This window comes from Triturus cristatus, chromosome 9, assembly GCF_964204655.1.
Source record: "Triturus cristatus chromosome 9, aTriCri1.1, whole genome shotgun sequence".
NCBI lineage: Eukaryota > Metazoa > Chordata > Amphibia > Caudata > Salamandridae > Triturus > Triturus cristatus.
Window position 1 is genome coordinate 677,885,262 of NC_140592.1, and position 22,458 is coordinate 677,907,719.

The window sequence follows — 22,458 nt, forward strand, 5'->3', positions numbered from 1 at the left end:
TTTTATGGATGCTGCTGCACCCCAGATGCCATGATAATCTTTCCAACTGGTGGTGTTAACTTTTCTAAACTATGCCCTCCCCTTACAGCCTTTCAGGCACAGTAATGTATCTTTTCTGTTTCATAAACGGCACCACATTTTACATGTTTACAGTTCGTCTGAGCTTGTTTTATCAAAAGGAGTATATAATGACTGCGCAAACGCCAAATAAAAGATAGTTTTTTTTTAAAAATAAATCCAGAACCCCGCAGACAGAGTTGGCGTCAAGCAGCGAGTGGTCACGGAGATCAGTCACCCAAGCATCAACCACGGAACGCTCGCGACCACCCGCCGACGTAGAACACTGCACACGCGTGAACTACCACGCGGGCAGATACTGCAGAGTAGATCTTATGTTCCTGTGCTGGAAGGGCTGGCATGCTGTTATCAGACAGCATTTATTTGCGTTTAAGTAAATTGTATACTTTACTCTCATGTTTTTTAAAGGCTCGTATGCTTATGGCATTTTACTACACATAAAGCAATACTTGCTGTGCCACTGACATTGTCCCAGCCCTTCCATCTTTTCACATGTAATAACATGGTATCTCCTCCTTTTGATGAAGGGCTATTTGATACTCTTTTATTTTAAATGTGTTTGTGAACATGCTTAACTGACAGGTTTGTGGTTTTTACATGTATTAATATTTTAGTACAACACAGCCCAACCATTGAAATATTTATATGAGAAACTGCTTACACAAATAAATGCGCACTGCTGATGGCATTTACAATGTCTTTCTAATATGTAATTGTGACTGCTGAGCTGGCAGGATCGTGTGAAAGGAATTTATGTATAATTAAGAATAAAACTGGCTTAGGCGATGGAATATTTACAGGAGAAATTCAGTTTTTATTAGGATTATTTGTTTATTGAATTGGGACTTGCTGGGCCAATAAGTGTCTCAGCCCTTACAGCCTTTTAGGATTATATACATTGGCTAAACCAATAACTCTAGCTAAAAACCTACAAGGCCCCAAAGACGAGACCAATTGAATTTTGCTAATGCTTTTATTTTTTTTATTTCACATGATTGTTGCTGCCTCCTGTCTTCCCCTGTCATTGCTTGCCCTTCTCCTCACCCCCTCCCGCTTTGCTGCTTGAGCCGTTCGCTTTCGTGCGCTACTGGGCACATTTGTGTCCTTGTGTAAGGAAACTGGTGCTCATGAAAAGCGCTCTGATACCCGATATGTTTGGGTCTGATTCACACTAAATAAAACTTAACATAATAATTTGTTTTGGAGCGCCCACAGGCAAACTTGACCGCCGTACATAGCAGCAGCATTTGTATTTAGTTATTTGCTGCTCCTGCTGAGCGCTGTTGATTAGCGACCTGGCAGCTCTCCTAGGGGCATATGTATCAACATCACCATTTGCGATTCTCAAATAGCGATTTTTAAAGAATCGCTATTTGAGAATTGCAAAACGGGATGTATTTAAAAAATTGCAAACTTTTTGCGATTTCTTAAAATTCCTTAATTGCGATTAGCAAATTGCGAAATCGCAATTAAGGAATACCTGCCCATTCATTTCTATGGGCCAGGAGACCCATAGGAATGAATGGGAAGTAATTCTCAAATAGCGAATCGCAATTTGCTAATCGCAATTTGAGAATAATTTCAAAGGTGCAAGGGTGTCATGATGACACCCTGATGCACCCCTGAAATGAGCATGTGTGTGCATATGGCGCACATACATGCCCTAAGGGCATGTATGAGCGCCACGCGGCACTTTGTAAAATAAAAAAAAAGTGCATTTTGAAAAGAAATCGCAAATTACCACCAACTGGAAGTTGGTGGTAATTTGCGATTTCTTAAGGATAATTCGCACAACTTGGGTGCTTTTTACATATCATTTAAGAAATCGCAATTTGCGATTTCTTAAATGCTTACGCAAAATTAAGAAATCGCTAAATTAGCAATTCCTTAAATTTGGCTCATACATCCCGATTACCAATTTTTTAATCGCAAACGCTGTTATTTTGCGAATCACAGCGTTTGCGATTAAAAAATCGTTTGACACATATGCCCCCTAGTCATTTACTCTGTGTGCTAGTGACAGTGCTTTATTCAATGTGGTTTAATATGCTTGTACCCCTTTAAGCCAACATCGTCCCTATTTTTAACATGTGAAATGTCGAAAGGCATGTGTTAAACTTGTGTGTTTAAACTGCGTTCAGGTTGGAGTAATTCAAAACGAATTGTCTCCTTTTTGAGCCAACAATCATCATATTTGACCATAATTAAAGCTGAAAAGAGCCCCGATATATGCTATTAGCACACTTGTCTGTTCAATTAAAATTATGTGCGTTTTATTTTTTATAATTCATTTTTTATTGCAAGCATCAGGGCACCACGTTTAGGCTACATGTTTTACTTTATTTTTTTATTATTTTTTTTAACAAAAAAAGAAGGCAAGACCTATTGATTTGGCCAATGCTTGTTATAGCATGGGCACATTTGGTATTGAGTCTCATATTTTACTCCGTAGTTCGCCCTCCATGTGGAACAGAAGTGCATGGTTTATACAATTAAATGTAAACAATTTGTTGTCCGATCCAAAAGGCTCATTTACCTAATAATTTGTTTACAATCGGACACAGAAGTAAACACATTGGGAAATAGACAGGAATGTGTGGCGGCGAGCCATCCGCATCGCCTCGCATCTTTATTTATTGATTTCAAAACGGCGACGCTTTGACTTTAAGCTCGCCTTTCATTGTTTAAAACAGAGTTGCTTTCACAACGTATTTACTTTTCTTTATTTCACACTGGCAAACCAATTGGTTTGCTTTTCCGAAACTGCTGGGCCAGCAGCTGGTTGTTCTCCAGTACCCAGATCACCCCCACCCTCCCTCCCACCCCGCTGTTCACTTGCTCTCATGTCCCAGCCTTTCATCTCCCACCCTGAACCACTTCCCTTCCCGCCGTCTCCTGAGCGCCGATCGCTTGATTTACAGCCTCAATATAGCTTTAACTCTAGTATACTTAAAAAAAGCTACACTGCAAACAAAACATGTGTAAAAACATTACCACTACTTCATTGCTGTCTCTCTGCTCTTACTGTCACTTTTTTCACATCGTCACACTGTACCTCCTCTTTACCAGAGGCTCTCAGTTTATTAGTGGACTCCTCCTTTCACCTCAGCCTTTAACTGTCTTCTAATGGCACTACCCTCCGTTACTTCATGGCCTACCTCTCCCCTCTTCATTCTGTCACTCCTTTCACCAGAGTCTCTCGGTTTCTCAGCCTGTCCCTCTTTTCATCCCAGCCTTTTAGTCCCTCCATCTTATCCATTCAGTCTCTCTATGCGGCTCTTCCACCAGTACTTCATAGCAGTCTCTTCGCTCTACTTGTCACACTGTCCCTCCTTTAGGCTCGCTCTTTTTATTGCCCATTAACTTGTTCTCCAGCGTCGCAAGCTCATACCATACCAATAGCACTATGCAAATATATTTGCTCTACTGCAAATACAAAAGCACAAGTAAAAAATATTGTCCTTTTCAATGCCAATTGCTCCAAGTTTAATAAATGCGAGACCTATTGCATTGTAAATGCTTGTTTAAGAGTAGGCAGTGGTCACTTGGACTACTGCCTGCTCTTAAATATATTTGTTTTAACATCCATGAAGGGGAAGGGGTCCCACGGGGACCACTTCCCATTTGTGAATGGTTACCATCCCCTTGAGGGATCGATAAAAAATTGATGTTTTGCGACCGTAATTCGGTCGCAGAACATTTATACATACCAATTTGGCTTTTATACATTTTAAAAACCTTCTTTACAGTCGCAAACAGCCCAATTATGTGAATCAGGCCATTTGCGACCTCAAATAGGTTTATACTCCTGGTAGACAGCCAAGAAGACTCATGTTTGCCCTTATTTCAGTAGCGTAACTAAACTTGAGGGGGCCACCCTGCAAAATACACTCAGTAAGGAGCTCTCAGACCAGGGGCCCGTGCACAGTGCCGGAAGGGGCCTCTTGGAGCTATGGGTCCCCACACCACGGGGGCTGCAGGGTCTCATGTCTATGTTTTCTCCATTAGGCTTTAGAATGTCTCTGAGATTCTTGTAAGGCCCTGGCAGGAGAGTAGAGCTTATTAGAGCAGCATTTACAGTAGCATCAGGGGCCATATGTAGAAAACATTTGTGCAGCCGGAAATGGCCCGATCTGGCTCTTTGTGACAGCAAAAATGCTTATTCATATGCACAAATGCCAAATTAAGATTCAGTAGCTTGTTACCGAATTGCAATTTGGTTTCATGATTCCGTATTTGGAAGATGCGTGTTTAGGGCGTCCCTTCCAAATACTGAATTGCACTACTATGTTTTGCAATTGAATTACGCTCGCAAAACATTCATTTTTTATAGACTACTTGAAGGTAGTGGTAACCATTCCACATGGGACTACCCATCTTCTTTGAGAATGTAAAAAAATATATTTTTAAGAGCTGGCACTGGTTCCACAGACCACTGAATACACTTAAAAAATGAAGCTTCAAAGTTTCATCTTTTTCTTTTTAAATGATTCCCATTTTCCTTTAAGGACAATGGGCTGCATTTTTATTTTTTTAAGTTTGCATTGTTAATTTGCTATGTTATTAACATTCATGAGGTAGGTCGATTTGCAACCCATTAGGAATCACTACTGAAACCGTTTAAGTTTTCTTACATTAAAAATTGCAAATGTCCTAATTGTAATTTGGTATGAATCGCAATTAAGTAATCCCAGTTCCTAAATTCTGTACATCTTCCTTTGGCTCTCTTTTCTGTTCACATTTGGTGAAAACCTGCAGCTTCCAGCGAGGCCGTCAAGTGCATTTTTAAGTCGAAGCACTGGGTATTGATCTGAAATTGTATTTAGTATTCGATTAGATTGATGTTTAAGCAGAAAACAATAACAATACTTGGTTGTTGGCTGGTGCTTCATACTGCACTTCTGCTGTTTGTAGGTGCTGTAAATAACAAAACAGTTGTCTGCGAGACCTTGAGTGAAAAATTGGGAAAGGTATTTTCCCCTATACCATGGTGTGGGAACAATTTTAAGAGTGAGTAGGCTAAAATAAGACAACTCCTGGCCGCATGTATCGAACCACAAGAGTAAAGCGACTCCATCTAAAGAGTTAGAGAGTCTCATTTTCCTGTCCACAAACCGGCCCCTAAATCTCCAATTTCAATTAGAAGAGTGTGATCCTGATCACCACCAGATGTTCTTCGTCCACCGAGCCAGCCTTTCATCCTTCGAATCATGACGTTGACCTAACCATGGACATGATCAACAATTCTGTAGGAGATCATAACCTGGGCTGCAGGGCTCATGTTCTGAGAGCTTGTATCCTCAGAATACACAAACTAAAAAAACAATGCAATGAGGACAAACAGAGAAACTCTCATAGCTGATGGCTACTCAAGCATGAACATAAAAAAGACCAAGACTGTCCTCCTTTTCTTCCAACTACCCTGGAATTATGGCTAGATGCATTGCAATCCTCACTCTCTGGAAGTAAACTGTCTAAAACTGGTCAGATTCAATACTGCTATCATTCCTAGTGATCTCAGCAAACCTATAGTTAGCATTTACAGTACTAGAACTATCATGATCTAAACCAATGAAAGTAATCAGCTGACCTTTGAAAAGATATTCTGAAGTCTCTAAAATACAGAACTAATCACTGTTTAACAGCTCCTCTAATCCATCACAAAGAGTTTCATCTTGTCCTTCCAACTACCATACCCATTTCCTGCCACAACGGTCAGTTAGTGCAACACCATCAGAGCCTGGTTTTTCCACTCATAAGTTGTACACCACTCTGTCAACCAATGAAGTGCCCTTCACTAGAGTGGCTCCTCATTAACAACAACCCAACTCTGCCACCCTCCATTACAAAACATGCCCTGAACCTCTTGCGGCCCAGTTGTTGCTAACCTCCAAAGATCTACTGATTAACTTGTAGTTTCTAACTGGTCCAAGATGATATGTGGGTATTGGGATGACCACATAAAAACAAGTTATTTATGACTTGATCTTTAAGCTACTTATTAACAAGGTGGAAAAGCCACTGACAGTTGGATAAACATGCCCACTGTTTCTTGGGGGATGAACCAGTTTGATGAAAATTAATGTTACCAATGTTTATTTGAATGCAGAATTCTCCCACCATCAAATATTGAGCTATTAAATCTTTCCTATGGGCAATAAAGTGGATACCAGTTCTTCTTGGGGGCAAGATGGCGGCTGAGTGAGGAGTGAGGTGTTCAGCCGGTTGTGCTCTCCCGGAATAAAGGATGAAGATCTTTTAATTACAACGCTATCCCGATGCCTCTAAGTTAAGGATGCGATACTTTTTCGAGTGCTCTTACCAAGACAAGAACTCAATGTTTAAAGAATCCAGCGGCGAAACGAATAACTTACGTAGCTGGGTTTCAGCATTAGCCCGATAAACGGAGCGGCTGCTTCCTCGGTTGGAGCGCATCGAGAGGCTCTGTGCCTCCCATCTGCCGATTACCACTTCATTCTCTTTCTCAACCATGGGGCCAAAGGCAATTTCAAAAGGCAGAGGTGCAGCGGATCGACTGGGCCCACCGGTATTACCTTCGGAAGCTGACGTCCCTGCTCGCGGGCACAAACAGAAGCCCAGCGCTCTCCCGGAGACCTCTGTAGACAGGAAGGGGAAGGGCGGAGGTTCTCAGCCCCAGCCACATCGGTCCTCAGTCTCTGTAATTGACCTGCTTAGAGGGCAGGCTGCGTCGGCTGCCTCCAACAGGGAAAGTAACGGGAGAGGCAACCGCAACGATGGTGGAGACAGCGGAGAAGGCGGAGACGGGGTTCTTGTGCAGCCAAGTAAGGAGTTGAGTAAAGAGTTGACTGGGGGGAAAGAGGGGCAGAAGGAGTCTATGCTGATGCATACGGAACTAAGCGTGGTTGGCCCGGTAAAGGAACCGCCTATGTTTCTTGGTGAGACGAATGGCCAGTGTGAGGAAGGCATACCTCTAGATCCTCGGCCTAATGCTGCCACAGTTAAACAGAATTTTTGTCCAGCTCAGGATCAGGAGAGCCCGATGGTGTCGTTGGAGGGTGGGGAGAACTCACGTTACATACCCCCCGCTCAGAAAACAGCGCTACAGGCGGGTCAGAGTGAGGCTTTGATGGGAAAAAATCAGAGTACCCCTCCTCAGATGAAAGATCATGCCCCAAAATACAAAGGGGGTTTTAGGGGTCATCGGACCCCACGGCAGGACTGGGATAAAGATCTTGATTCAGAGACAAATGATTTTTATTCTCTCTCTGACGCAACTTGGTCTGATGTTGCCTCTGATTCAGGCGGGGATACCCTGTCTAGCGATGAGCCGCAATCACAACATAAGGCTAAACTACTCTCTGCCTCAGACTCCGCAGCAACGGTATGATCCTTGAATCTTTGCCCAAAGAGTCTTGAAGGCCAAAAACAGGCGACCCTGAACTGGGATTATACACTTGGAGATCAATTGATGGGCATTATTAAACCTAACTCAATTACTGGATCAGAAGCTGGGCTTAATCCGGCTCCTTCAACATTAGAGTCTATCATGCAGTGTGTGGTTGCACACCGAGAGGAGTCCCGGGCGGAAAGCAAGAGGTCACAGAATGCCTATCGTAAACTTCAAGGGGCAATCAGGAAGGTCGCTAAGACCTGTAAGGATATAAGTGACCGTATGACTGATATTGAGACTCGGACAGAAGTTTTGGAACTAGAGGTTGCTGGCTCCAAAGGCCAAGTGGATGCTCATGAGGCACGATTAATGGATATTCAGTGGAAACTTGAGGAGGGGGAAAATTACCAGCGTAGGAACAACCTGAGATTTTTGGGTATTCCGGAGGGAAGGGAACGGTCTGACCCTCGTACTTACATTGTTCAATTATTGCAGACCTCCCTGCCAGAATTGGTTGGCTGGGACTGGCATAAGGAGGTACAAAGGGCGCATCGAGTCCCTTTTTCCATTCGTCAACCTGTTCGTCCTAATGCTAAACCTAGGGCGTTATTGGTATATTTTGGGATTTTTTTGTTGAGACAAAGTGTTTTTGAAAGAGCTAGACCAGATGCCCAATTAAAGGCTGAGGGGTTTTCTTTTTTTGTCAGACCCGACTTCTGCCATGTCACTGTGGAGCGCCGGTGGCGTTTACGTCAGATGATTAAGCCCTTCCAAGAGAAAGGAGCTCAGGCTTTTCTTTTATACCCTGCTCGCTTAAAAGTAATTTGGAGGGATACTACAAGCCTTTTTACATCTGAGATAAAGGCAAAGGAGTTTTTGGATACAGGAGGGAAGGTTTAATCTTAGGCGTAATCAGTTTAATATCGGATTTTGGGTAACCCCCCTTTTTCTGCAGATGGAAGGATAGCAGTTATATAGGATTATCTGGGCATTGGAGGCCCTATTTCAGATAATCAAGAGAGTATTAGATAGCTAAATTATGTTTATTTTCGGGAGAGCACAATATTCATCCTCTACAGACCTGGTTGGTCTGTTGCCTTCACTTGCAGGGTGGGTGGGCTGGGTGGGTTGGCTGAGAAGCCGAGGGTTAGGGAGTGGGGTGGGAAGGGAAGGGGGTGGAGCAAAAGTTTCAGGGAAATCAGGGAAATTTGGTAAAAAGTATAGGTTGATTGATACTGAGTCATTGAGATGTTTAAAGTCACTGCATTGGAATAAAAGCTACTATGATGGGTAAGCTGAGAATTTGTTCCTTGAATATAGGGGGGTTGAACGATGCTGGCAAACGGTATAGATCTGCCGAAGTTATTCGCTCATGGGGGGTAGATGTTATTTGTCAACAGGAAACCCATATACCTTTTCAAAAGAGAGGGCTAAATAGTATCCCTGGGTTTAAACAGACGGTCTGCTCACGTCAGACTACTACTACAAGAGGAGTTGCTATACATACCACCACTCGGATGCCTGAGGTGGAGCGAACCTTAGCAGATAAGTGGGGGAGATGGGCCATAGCCCTATTACCTTGTAGAGTAACTTTATGTACAATTTATGGCTCTAACTTTGATGATTCTGAGGGCCGAGTTGGAGCTTGAGCTAGCAGCCTGGCCTTCCCCACTTATAGTTTGTGGGGATTTTAATATCCATTTAGGTATTTCGGATATCTCTTTGGGAAGGTATGATGGAAGGAAGCCACGGGTATATAAGGCTCTTAAAGCCTTAGCTGGGAGCCATGGATTAGTCGATGTGTGGACGCGTAAGGTAGTAGGAGATGCCGGGTATACTTACTTTTCCTGCCCCCATCAGAAATATGTTAGACTAGACTATTTTTATATATCTACCTCCCTTATAGACCGTGCCAATATATGGAAAATCTCAAAGATCCTATCAGATCATAACCCGTTGATACTCGAGGTAGAGCTCTCGGCATATTTGAACCGCCCTAGCAAATGGTCCTTTGATAGGAAACTTCTGGTAACCAAAGGATTTGTAGATCATCTTAGGAGATCGACCAAGCAATTTTTTGACATAAATCGGTATAGTGCGTCAAGGGAAATTGTTTGGGATACGTTCAAAGCATGTTTAAGGGGGGAAATTATTAGCTTCGCTGGACATCTCAGGAAAGAGCATAGGGTGACCGTGCAGAAACTTATGGCTGATCTCTCTATGAATGAGGAACTACATCTTAGATCTATTGAAAGTAAACAGAAGGATGCCGCGAGGCTAATCGAATTAGAAGTGATAAAGGTTAAAGCCAAACTAAACGGAATATACAATAATAGGAATGCCAAAATATATCAAACACGAACCAGGGATAACTATGAATATGGGGAAAAGACCGGAAGACATCTTGCATTAAAATTGAAACAGAGGACGGCTGCTAACAATATCTTGGAGGTTAAACGGGGTGATGGGAATAGTGTAACTGATCCTCAGGATATTCTTCAAGTTTTCGCTGATTTTTATGGAGATATTTATAAATCTCAGACTGATTCTCAAATAGCAGCAGGGCAGTGTTTAATTACTCCTACTCCTAAAATTATACAGGAATTGGAAGAAGATTTCACACAAGCCGAAGTTAATGAGGCACTACAGACCATGGCATCAGGCAAGGCTGCTGGTCCTGATGCAATTCCTATAGAAATTTATAAGGTTTTGCAGCCTGAGCTATCGCACATGCTTCTGGATTTATTTTTAGCAGTACAATATCATGGTACCACACCCCATTCTTGGAAGGATACTAATTTAATTGTTTTTTTGAAAAAAGGGAAACCATCTGTAAATCCAGCCTCATTATAGACCAATTTCCTTGATTAACACTGACGAGAAATTATACTCTAAAATTATAGCCAACAGACTATCAAAAATAATAGCTTCCCTGGTTAGTCCATGGCAGCATGGCTTTATTCCTGCTCGTGGAACAACGGATCATGTGCGCCGGGTGATTTCTTTATTCGATATCACCGAACAGACGGGGGGTCAAATGTCTCTGATTTTATTAGATGCACAGAAAGCCTTCGATCAGGTTGAGTGGGCCTTCCTTTGGCAGATCCTGAACACCAATGGCTTTGGCCCTCGTATTCAGACAGCCATAAAGGCCATGTATTCACAACCTTACACAAGAATACAAATGATGGGGATGGAATCCGGGAGAATTAAGATCTCACGTGGCACCAGACAGGGATGTCCGTGCTCCCCGATTCTTTTTGCTTTGTACATAGACCCTTTAATCAGAGCTATGCTTAATGATCAGGCTATTAAACCTATAATGGTCAGGGGATTTAGCACAAAAATCTTAGCCTATGCGGACGACATTGCTATAGTCACCCCTGACCCCCTGACTGCGTTGGTCCGCATTGAGGCTCTTGCATCAGAATTTGGTCGTCAATCTGGATACAGGCTGAATACAGCGAAAACTAAGATTGTCTGTTCTAATAATACCCTGCTTAACGATGCTAGGAGGTCCTTGGAGGCTACTTACCTAGGGATTAATATAAGTGCGGGCGCTTCAACTATTTGGGATATCAATCTGCCACAGCTGCTAACTAAGATCAGCACTGATTTAAAGCGTATAGATAAACTATATATTTCCATCATAGGACGTGCTAATATTATTAAAATGACTATGTTCCCTAAAATTTTTTACCTTTTCAGATGTATCCCAATTGAACCCCCTAAAGAGTTTTTTTGTAAAAATTGACGGGATATTCTCTCAGTTTATATGGGGGTATAAAAAGATTAGAAGATCTATAAAGCTGATGACTTTGCCACAAAACCGTGGCGGATTGGCTATCCCCCATATGCAATATTATTTTTGGGCTGTAATGCTGCAGCAAATGATTAGTTTATTTCGACCAAAATTTGGACTAGGTACAACTTCGGCGATGTATAACACGGACTCCCCTCCTTCTGTCTATGAGCTGGCACTAGGAGATTATGCACCAGGCGTTTTACTAAGGCAATTAGACGGTAGCTACTATAAAAGAACGCGGTTCAAAATAGTCAGAACCGCCTGGAATGTCTGGAGTAAAATAAGTAAACTTCTGAGGATCCCCAAGCTACATAAATATCACGTTATCTGGCGTTCGTCTATCTTCCCACCTTTATTTTATGATAATCTAGGAAAAACCTGGGAACAGGCTGGTATAAATGTAATTGGAGATTTATTTGTGCAATCCGAGTTAAAATCTTTTCAAGAGCTTCAAAGTCAATTTGGGGTGGAAACTAAGACTTTCTTTAAATATTTACAATTTAGGGACATTATCAAAACCGCAAAGGTTCAAATAACTGGATTTGACGATATTTCGATACTTGATTGGCTTGGGTATAGGCAGCCTTGAATAAAGGATTTATACTTAATCTTGTTGAATGCCAATCAAGATGATATTGTCAGCTCCGAAAGTGTTTGGGCAGGCTTGCTTGGGGATCCTGACGTGGACATCTGTAGGTCTCTTTATTTGTCAAAAAAAATATTTCTTGCAGCTAACCTTAAAGCTCAACATTTTAAAACTTTGTTTAGGCTATACTATACCCCTGCTAAACTCTTCAGCTGGGGGAAAAGGGAAACTGACCGATGCCCTAGATGCAATTATGGCCCGGCAGATATAATCCATATGTTCAGTGGATGTAATCAACTTGTTAATTTGAAATCAAAGACAGAGAACTTTCTTAATCAAGTTACTGGTGGTTCGGCACGACTAACACCAACTCTGATTATATTAGGGATTGATGAAAGTTTATGTTTAGATTCTTCCCAAACCTATTTTTATTTTATGGCCTCGGCCATTCTGCGTTTAATCATTGCAACTCATTGGAAGGATCCTGAACCACCCTCCTTTCAGGAATGGTATTCAAGACTTCATCATGTTTTTAACTTAGAGAAGGCTCTTTACAAATGTAAAGGAAATAGAGCCAAAAGAAGAGGTCTTCGGGTATGGGGCCCGATTTGGGAAACTGATGAGATTTAGTGATGTATTTCTTTGAATTGTTTACCCTGTATTTTGAAATGTATAGCTGGTTTTGTAATGTGGAATTTGCAGCGATTAATCGGTTCTTTTCCTCTGCTCGTATGATTATCTCTTTTTTCTATTTCTTTCTCAGTGTAATCATGCTTCTCTTGATTTCCCTGTGCAAACCAATAAAATAAATTAAAAAAAAAAATGAATGCAGAATTCTCCCACCATCAAATATTGAGCTATTAAATCTTTCCTATGGGCAATAAAGTGGATACCAGTTCACCGTAGATGGTGGTGTAACAGTTTGAAGCAGGGTATTCTCATATACCATTAAGTTTCTATCCTCCTAACATTTATCATAAGATTTCATGATTAAATAAAAGTCAGGAGAATGGAAGCATCATAGGTTAACTCAAATTTGACCTCTGTACTTCTAAAGGCATTAAACCATTTGCCCATGGTAGGAATGATAGTCTTATTCTTCGACCACATCAACTCTATTACATTAACAAAGCTCTATAGCTGACCTCTACAGCACTGACCACTACATTCATTAATGTAAGTGATATACTTAATTTGGTGGTTAGAAGCATAGCAAAATCAACATTAACTGAAATATAATGAATTATTCAATGAGATAAAATTAGAAAATAAGGATAAAGGGTTTAAGGGTACCCCTGAGATATGTTATGTACTTACAATTACAAACATTCTTTATTTACAGTTAGGTAGTGTTTTACGCTACGCAGATCTTTTAGTTGTTAGGAACTTCATAGTATTGTAAGACTGATATATAAAAAGGAAACTAAGTGCAGATCTGAACAATTTCCAAAGTTTGTGTTAGGAGAAGATAACAAGATTATAAGTAAAGGTCAGAATTCATGTGTCAAAATACTAAAGGCAGGGTAGGAACTTCTTATGTAAGTGCACACATAAAGTTGCCCTTGGGGAGAAATTGCAGACAAGTTCAGTACTATGGAATATAGTTTCTTTCTTTTAGCTATTTGAGGGTTCCTGAGATTAATTCATCATTGTCTGATTGTTGCACCTTCTGCTTGACTGACTGGGTGCACACATGTCTTGGGTCTCCCTATTTTAATATGAGACAAGGATTGTTGGGTACGTTGCCTGGTATAGTCAAGCAGGATTACATTTAGATGAGAAACCACCCCACACAGCATATACAGCATAGGGTTTGGCTCAGGAGTCAAGTCTCCCTCCAGTTAACTCTTGCATTATGATATTGGACAAGTCCATTTCACTGTCTATACCACAGTTCCATGTTGGCAGGGCCTAGCAGAAAGTTTCAATGTGATGATGTAATAGAAACTATGAATCAGCAATCCACTTCTTAATCCAACAGGTTCTCCATGAGCTTTGCCTACTACGGTCTGGCAATGGACCTCCAGAAGTTCGGCTTCAGCATCTTCCTGGTCCAGGCGTGCTTTGGTGCCATCGACATCCCTGCAAAACTTGTGGGGGCTACAATCATGAGCACAGTTGGCCGTCGTTGCACGGAGTCAGTTTCTCTCATCCTAGCAGGGCTGATGATCATTTCTAACCTGTTTGTTCCACAAGGTGAGCTAACAATAACTTATTTTTGCTAAAGCAGGGTGTGCACCAACTAGAAATGAACAGTGCACAAAGAATGGAAAGATCAGGGCTTACTACATTGTCTACCCTGTTCAGTCTTGTCACCTTTGGAGAATGTGATGGAGATCATTCGCTTTATTAAACTATAAATTGGACATATTGATCTTCACCATGACACCGGACCACCTTTATTCTGGCCAATGCGTGTACCAGAACTAGAAAGCCTGCTCAAACTCTGAAAGTACTGAAGAACCAGATAAGTGGTAAAAGTGTGCTATAGAAATGCATTAATAGAACAGAATACGACGAAGCACAACATAACCTAAAATACAATATGACAAATAATTCACAGCACAAGAGACAATACACAACCCACTCAAAACACACATACATTGCAATAGAACACATGGAATATAACCCCACACCTCACACACTATGCACAACGCACACAAGGTACACAAATAACACAATAAACAAAATACACATACAGTACATAACAATACAGTACAATACAACACATACACAAAACCGATAACACATACAACACAACCCACCCCATACCATCCACAACATACATAATGCACAACACCATGCATCACACACAATAAACACAACACAACTCACTGCTCACCACACACGCACACTATATAGCACATACAACACACACAATACATACAACAGTACACATTTGACAGAATCCATAACACAGTTGACCGCCTGTCGTGTCTTCCTTCCAAGGTACTTTTGGATTCAAAATAATATTGTTTGCCCCTAGGGCGGCCCTAGTGCACAGGAACAAACGTGAAAGGAGCATCAAAATTGGCCAATATCCAAGGTGGTTGTAGTGAAACCAAGGTAGACGTGTATAGCTAAAATGTCTTCCAATGAACGTGTCAAGGCAGATGCACCTTCGAAATCTTGCCACATTACAAAAAAAAAATGTATTTTGTCGCATTTGGGGCTAGGAGCACAGAACTCTAATTTCAGTGGAATGCAATGGAAATAAATATGTCAGTTTCTTTGAAGGGATTGCCAAGATCCTTTTTAGGTCAGACTTGACAGCACAGCTGTGTGGTAACCAACTGTTGCCAATTCCTAAAAAAATATATAGCATGGGTATTGGCTCTATGCAGAGGAAAAACTATTATCTCACCTAATACTATTGGATTTTAGTATACCATTCTGCTTTATCTCATAGATGCACTGTATACAGAAAACAATTATTTTTGTTTTGTCGTTTCATACCAGCAATAGTTTAAAAAAAAATATTGTAGTTAGGACTCAAAATGAGAAGGATCTATTGGCTTTGCTAATGCTTGTTTTTTTGGGAGCTGTTTGTTTTACATTGGGAAATACCCAGCACCCCTTTGTATTTTTTATTGTCACCATTTTCTCTTTATCTCAACTTGTATATTCAACAAAATAATAGCTTAATTAATAATTATGCACCGTGGGACCTCAGTGCTTTCATATCCACCACTGCTGTTAATTTCCTTGTAGTATGTAGATTTTACAATGTCAAAGCTATTAAGGAAAACTAAGAGTACATTTGGTCTATAAAGAGCACAGTAACTATAGAATCACTATTATAAAGTCACAGTGGCCACTATAGTTAGGACCTAGTTACCGCAGGAAGAGTTTTTTTTTGGTTTGCTAATAACGTTGGTGAAGTTTGAGTCTTCACAAAACTTCCCCAAAAAAGTTCACCCACCTCAGCTCCTTTCTTGAAAGTGTTGGGGTGAGTCATCAAGCAGGGGCCAAGATAAAGAGAGCACCAAAATGCAATTTTGCCATACAATATTCATAAGGATTTTTGAACAGCGCTTCAGCTGAAAAGGCTGAACAAAATTACACCACATTTGGCACAAAGATAAAACTTGATTCAGAAAGCATGCTTTTTAAGAGAGAGAAAGTCTGATCATTATTTTTCAAAAATTTACGATGGAAAATATTTGTATATCTTGATGGTTGGGTTTGCTGGACTCTTGCAAGGGTTGCGCAATCACACAATTTCAAATAATAGTGAAATCTGATAGGACAAGATGGCCTCTTTTCCCGTGGGCTGTCCCAATCCTGTGAGTCCTGCGTGAGCTCATGCTCTGATTGGTTGGCCGCAAAATAAAAAACATTTTGCGACTGCCATTTCAGGACACAAGGTCTTGATTCCTGTGTCCTGAAACCTGAAACAATATGCTATAAGATGACAGGGTAGGGATACTCTGACCTTCTGGACCTTGTGAGATTGGTCCCAGAGGGATTCCCTCATTGGCCAAATAAAAAAAAGTTGGGGTTTCCAAAATCCCACGTGATTCTTGTGGGAGTCAGAGAGGCTCATCTGCTCTCATGCGAGTCCCTGGGGGGCGCAGTGGGTTTCACTGGCGCCTGCCAGAGTCTTGCGGGACTGAAATAGCATTTTTAAAACGCAGGAGATTGGATGTCTGGGGTGGGTTGGCCGCATACAGGCGGTTGGCTCTGTGACTAACCTACGCCACTCACAGCCAAGGGCAGTGCTTAGAGGGGGGTTGGGTGTCTATGGGGAGGTTGGATATACCTGCAACCAACCTCACTCAGCGCACAGCCTTTTGCGTGGTAGGGGAGGGTTGGCGTTCCCTGTGGTAATAAAATATTACTTTACGTTAAAAAATCTCTAGAAACTGAGAGGCCTCTGTGGGTCCCATAAGAGTACTACAGGACCCAAGACACAATTTTTTTTTTATTTCTGTCCCAGGGATTCCTTCTACAATCCTCACCCCCTTCAAGGGCCAGAGTGTTAGGGTACCCCTACTTTGCCCCATTTTATCTTATTTGTTTTTACTTTTGCATTAAACTCAGGATACAGAGACCAAGTACCAGAATCCTAACATGGCAGCCTCAACATCACTGTTGAAGTTGCACCCGGCCAATCAGATTACTTGGCATCATGGCTGTCTTAATAAAAACCCTCTGGCCAATTAGGTTGCTCTATGTTTTGATTTCATTGTACAAAGGGATTACCCCCGCGCACCTCAGTGGGACCTACTTTTTAGACAGCACTCTATTATGAAGCTTAATTTCTCATAGATAGGTAATGCTGCCTTACGTTACTTTTGGTTACAAACCAATACAAATCGTGGCTTGCACTGGTTTGTAAATACCAACATAGACTTTGCATTGGGTCTTTGTTTAAAAACTAACAAAACCCGCACGTGAATTCTTTGTAAATTTAGGCCAAAGCTTTCTGCCATTTTTGGTGTAATTCTATTCAGCTGTTTCTATGTGTATCGCTTCCCCAAATTCCTATGGAACCTTTTGTAGAAAATCGTGTTGTGGGATCCCACATTTTTCCTTGGCTTCTGATTGATGGATCAACTGAAAGTTTCTAGGAAGGAGCTGAAGTGGATGAATTATTGTTGGAAAGTTTTGTGAAGATTTGTGAAATAGCACTAAAGTTATTAGCAAAACCAAAACTACTTTTCTTATGGAAACTCTGACCTAACCATAACTACACAATGGTGACCGGGATTTATCCACCTCAGCTCCTTTCCAAAAAGTTTTGGGATGATATATCTAGTGGGGGGCTGAGAAAAAGAGGTGTCCCATAACGTTTTTCCCCATGCAAATTCCAATAGGAATTTTAGAATATTTTTAGATAAAAACAGCTGCATAGAATTACACCACATTTAGCAGAAAGATGAACCTTTACTCAGAAGGCGTGCTTTTTGAGATTTGGTGTAAATCTATTCAGCAGTTTTTGAGAGATTAAGGTTCAAAAGTTTCTGATATATTGACAGTTGGTCCCGCTGGACTCCTGTGGTGACGTAAATTCAAGAAATTGAAATCTGATTCCTTCAGAGGACTTTTTTCCAATCTTGGTCTCATGGGACATGTCTTGCTCTTGGTCCCATGGGACCGATGATCTGATTTGCAGGCCACAACACAAATAGAGATGTTACAACCGTCATTACAGGACACAAGGACTCGGTCCCCATGTCCTGCAGCTAAAAATAAATTAGAACATAAGCGGGGTTGTATGACGTAACCTGAAACTCTTGGAGTTATGAGGGGTCCTAGAGGAAATCCCCAGGGGTTGCATTTTAAAAGAAAAATCAGCATGCCAATCCTGGGTACTCCCAGCTGTGCCAGCGAGGCCCCATTTGGTACCGTTTGACTCTAGCAAGATCACACAGCGCTACGTGCCAACTCCCAGACAAGTACTGTGGTATCAGTGGAAAATGTTTTTAAAAAACAAGCCCCATTATGTGGTGAAGCCCCTACCATGCACATTCTATGCCTTGTACAGAAGTCTTCATGGTGAGCCTGCCCCGCCAGACACCCAAGTCACATTAAGTGCCTAAGCCTCTTCTACGCACACCCTTTGCCTTGTACAGAAGTCTTCACGGAAATCCCACTCCCTCCAGGCACACAAGCCCCCCATTAGATGGCCAAGTCTTTACTACACACACCCTTCACCCTGTATAAGACCCTTCGCAGGTAGCCGACCTCTCATGCACAATCAAAGACATATGGGTGGACAAGTCCCTACAATGCACTGACTTCACCTTGTACAGAAGTCTTCATGGAGAGCCCACTCCGTCCAGACACCAAGGTCATATCAGGTGGCTCAGTTGTTACTAGACACACACTTCACCTTGTATGAAAGTCTTCACGGGGAGTCCACTTACTCCAGACACCCAAGCCCCATTAGATGGTGAAGTCTCTACTACGCACATTCTTCACCCTGTATGGGACCCTTTGTGGATAGGTGACATCTTATGCACAATCAATGAGACCTAGGTGGCCAAGCCCCTAAAGCACACACCCTTTGCCTTGTATGGAAGTCTTCATGGAGAGCCCACTCCCTCCAGACACTCAAGCCTAATTAGATGCCCAAGTCTCTACTAGGCACACACTTCACCTAGCATGAAACCCTTAGCAGGTAGTCAACCTCTCATGCACATTTAATGAGATATGGGTGGCCACTCCCCTACAATGCACAGTCCACGTCTTGTACAAAAGTCTTTATGAAGAGACCACTCCCTCCAGATACCCTATCCACATTATATGGTAAAGTCTCTACTGCACACATCCTTCACCCAGAACAGAAGTCTTCATGGAGAGCCCACTCCATCCAGACACCCAAGCCTCATTAGGTGGTGAAGCCCCTACAACATATAACCTTCACCTTCTAACGGACCCTTTGTGGGTAGTCAACCTGTCATGCACAATGAGACATGAGTGGCCAAGACCCTACCACGCACGGCCTATGCCTCATATGAAAGTCTTCACAGAGAACCCACTCCCTCCAAACATCCAAGCGCCATTAGGTGGCCAAGTCCCTACCATGCATAGCCTCCTCCTGTACACAACTTTTCACAGAGAGCCCACTTCTTCCGGAAACCCAAGCCACATTAGGTTTCCAAATCCCCACTACATACAACCTAATCCCTGTGTACAGTTCTTCAAAGAGAGCCCATTCTCTCCAGGCACCCAAGCCCCATTAGTTGACAAAGTCCCTACTACGTGCAGCCTTCATCCTGCACAGAATTGTGCTCTATCTTCAAAGAAATGTCTGAATGCAGTGGTACACTTCGTACAGCTTGGTGCCAATGCAGCCATCCTTGCACAATAGTGCTAGGTATCTCTGTTGTGGTCAGAACTGTTTTTCTGCAGGAAGGGGTCCCGTTCTGCACAAACTCCATCCTTTAAGTCTATTTCCTCTATGTTTGTGCACTGTAGCATGTAGCAAAAATCCAAAAACCAAAAAATGAACAGTAATAAAAATATTTCTCCTCATTTCCCTGTTAAATGGTAGTGGCGGTTGCAGTCGATAACCTTTCAAGTATTGCCCGGCGGTGACCGCCTCTTATACCATTCGATGATTAATCAACAAGAGAGGCAGGCGCTGGAGACTGGAAGGCAGGAAACAAAGTTTTATTCTCTCCGGAGGAGAACACATCAGATCAGACCCACAGGGAATCTTCTCGAGATGTTCTAACTGCATCTCTGAGGCCTGGCCTCTTATACACATGTTTATTGTTTTATTACCGGTTTACAACACATGGCACATTCTTGGGATCGCTTTGATGCATAAAAGAACATCCTCAGAATCCCCAGCTCAGATCCGTTCCCACACATAGCTACAGTAGAAGTCTCCACCCCACCCACAGTAGGAGATGGCTATCACACTGCGGGACGTTCCGCCAATTCCCGGGGGGGTGTGTGCGGCTGGTCGGGTCTCTGGGGGTGGGGGCCTTGATTCACTGTAATCCCTTTGATGTGGGGTGTTTCCCTTATAGTAGGGGCAATAAACTGCATCCGCAGGGCTAGGTGATGGCCTGGGATCGGTTCGGACAATCGGGCGCGGAGGAAGGGGGTTATCAAAGAGGATGTATGACCATGTATGGGATGAAAGGAGGTGTTGGTCAGGCACGGGGTGCGATTCCATGGCAGGGTCGCGCAGAAGGAGAGGTTTTATGGCCCATGTATGAGAGAGCGGGGGTGGCCAGCGCGCGGGGGATGTTCGCAGCGCCTGAGGGGCGCGCTGGTGATCGGCGATGAGCGGGGAGAGAGAGTGGGGTGCCTAAAATGGCTGCCGTGCGTTTTCGGTGCGTGGCGCTGGGGAGAGGCAAGATGGCGCAGATAATGTTCAGTTGCAAACTAAATTTCCACAGTCCTCCCTTTTAACATATCTCGCCAGCTTGTCTGGCCGACATTCACCTTCGTTAACCTTTTAGCCATAATATCGTAAATGTTTTCATGCGTTCCTGTTTTTAAAAGTACAGAGTCTTAGGACAGGCGGGAGCAATCTGACACAATTGTACATAGTTACATGTGGTTAACGTGACAGTCGAGGAGGTAGCGTATACAGAATTTCATTAGCTGCATTATATATCAGACACGGAGATAGGTGGAGGGAAACTTGCTTGAACACAAACTCAATACTTGAAAAAGGTTCGGTAAAACAAGGGATAACTACGCTCATTTACTTAAGGCCTAGACTTCGCGTGGATCAAGCTAAACAGCATAGTCATGTGTACGGTTGATGCTATACAATTGTCATTTATAATAAGCTAATGTTTCCTCATTTATTTAGTGTGTAGCTGGAAGCGACCGAGAAAAAGATCTTGGAAACTTGATTGGGAGGTAGTCAAATCAAAAAGTGGTTGGGAGAGGAATACAACTCAACAGGAGTTACAGTCAGGGGGGGGTTTCTTCTTTCCAGTGTCTTATTGCAGTGAGCCATCACTGGTAAGCTCTCTCTTCTTCTTATGTTGGCACTGTTGAGCACCGGCGGTGGAGCTAAGGTCCAGCTCAAATCCAGATTTTTCGCGTTGCAGGGTGTGATCATCCTTTGCTCTTGGATCACAGTCCTGTTCTGTCCTGTCCCTTGACTGGTCTTATCGTAGGTACCTTGAGACGGGGTACCCGCTTCTCATTGTTCTTTTGTAAGGTCAATGTCAAAAATAGGGGTGCTTTGGGAGGCCGAGGGAATAGGGGGTGGAGTGGGATCGGATCAAAAGGCGGACCAAGGAGAGCAGAATCTTTCAGCATTGGGCCCATCAATCGGGCCCGACGGGTTGGGACTTTAGGCACGAGCTGATCAGCGAGCAGGGGGCTTCGGGATAGCCTTTCATTCTATTGCTTTCCATGCTGGGAATGGTGCCTCGTCCCGCATCCTTTTGCTTCGTGGCTCCTCCTTGGTCGATGCCATAGATGTTCCATGGTCCGTAGCCAGGCTGTGCGTCACGTCCGACCCCTCTCTTCCGATGACCGCATGTTATCCTTGAATGAGCACAAGAAAAACAAAATCTTAGAGAGCTGGTAGGGAAGACATTTACACACTTCATTCTCTCTCCCAACCACCGAGTAGTCGGGGAAATGCTTTTATCGGTCGCTGTATGATTGATGTCTATTAACTCTTACGTCGGTGTGTGTTACTAATTTATTAATCACTGCTGTGGTGCATGTTTCTGTGGGTGTTCCTGCAAATTTCCATCGTCTGGCCTGTTAGGTGCCGATTCCTGTACCTTGTAATCGCGGCAGGAGGCCTGGCATCTGTCAACTTTCTGGTCTATCAAAATTCGAACCGGCTTCTCCGGTAGAGACTCGTCCTTCTTAACACAAGTTCTGTTAATACACATTTTCCTCCGAGGACTGCTAAGTTTATGAAAAAGTGCGAGGTGCTACTGTCATGGATCCACAGATATCTATTTCGGGGAGGGACACAAGCTAAACATTTTTCTTGCTGGAGGCAATAGGTAACCCTCATCAGTTTAGGCGATGTATCTTTAGAAAATAAAGTCATCAGCTGTATTGTTCAAAATACCCTGGGACGGCTGGTACAGAACTGGGGTGATTCTGGGAGGACGGGGTGCTTAGACATTCTAGTTCGGAGCAATTGGGCGGGGGTAATTCTGGGCGGTGGAG

General features: G+C 42.7%; 1 protein-coding gene across 1 annotated transcript in view; it reads left to right on the forward strand.

Moving 5' to 3' along the window:
- The window catches only part of LOC146798483 (solute carrier family 22 member 20-like), a 141,971-nt gene that overhangs the window by 102,514 nt on the left and 16,999 nt on the right, over window positions 1-22,458 (forward strand). The window contains exon 8 of the mRNA XM_085625755.1: window positions 13,823-14,037. Coding sequence (XP_085481881.1) covers window positions 13,823-14,037 — 215 coding nt within the window. The remainder of the gene's footprint in view (window positions 1-13,822; window positions 14,038-22,458) is intronic.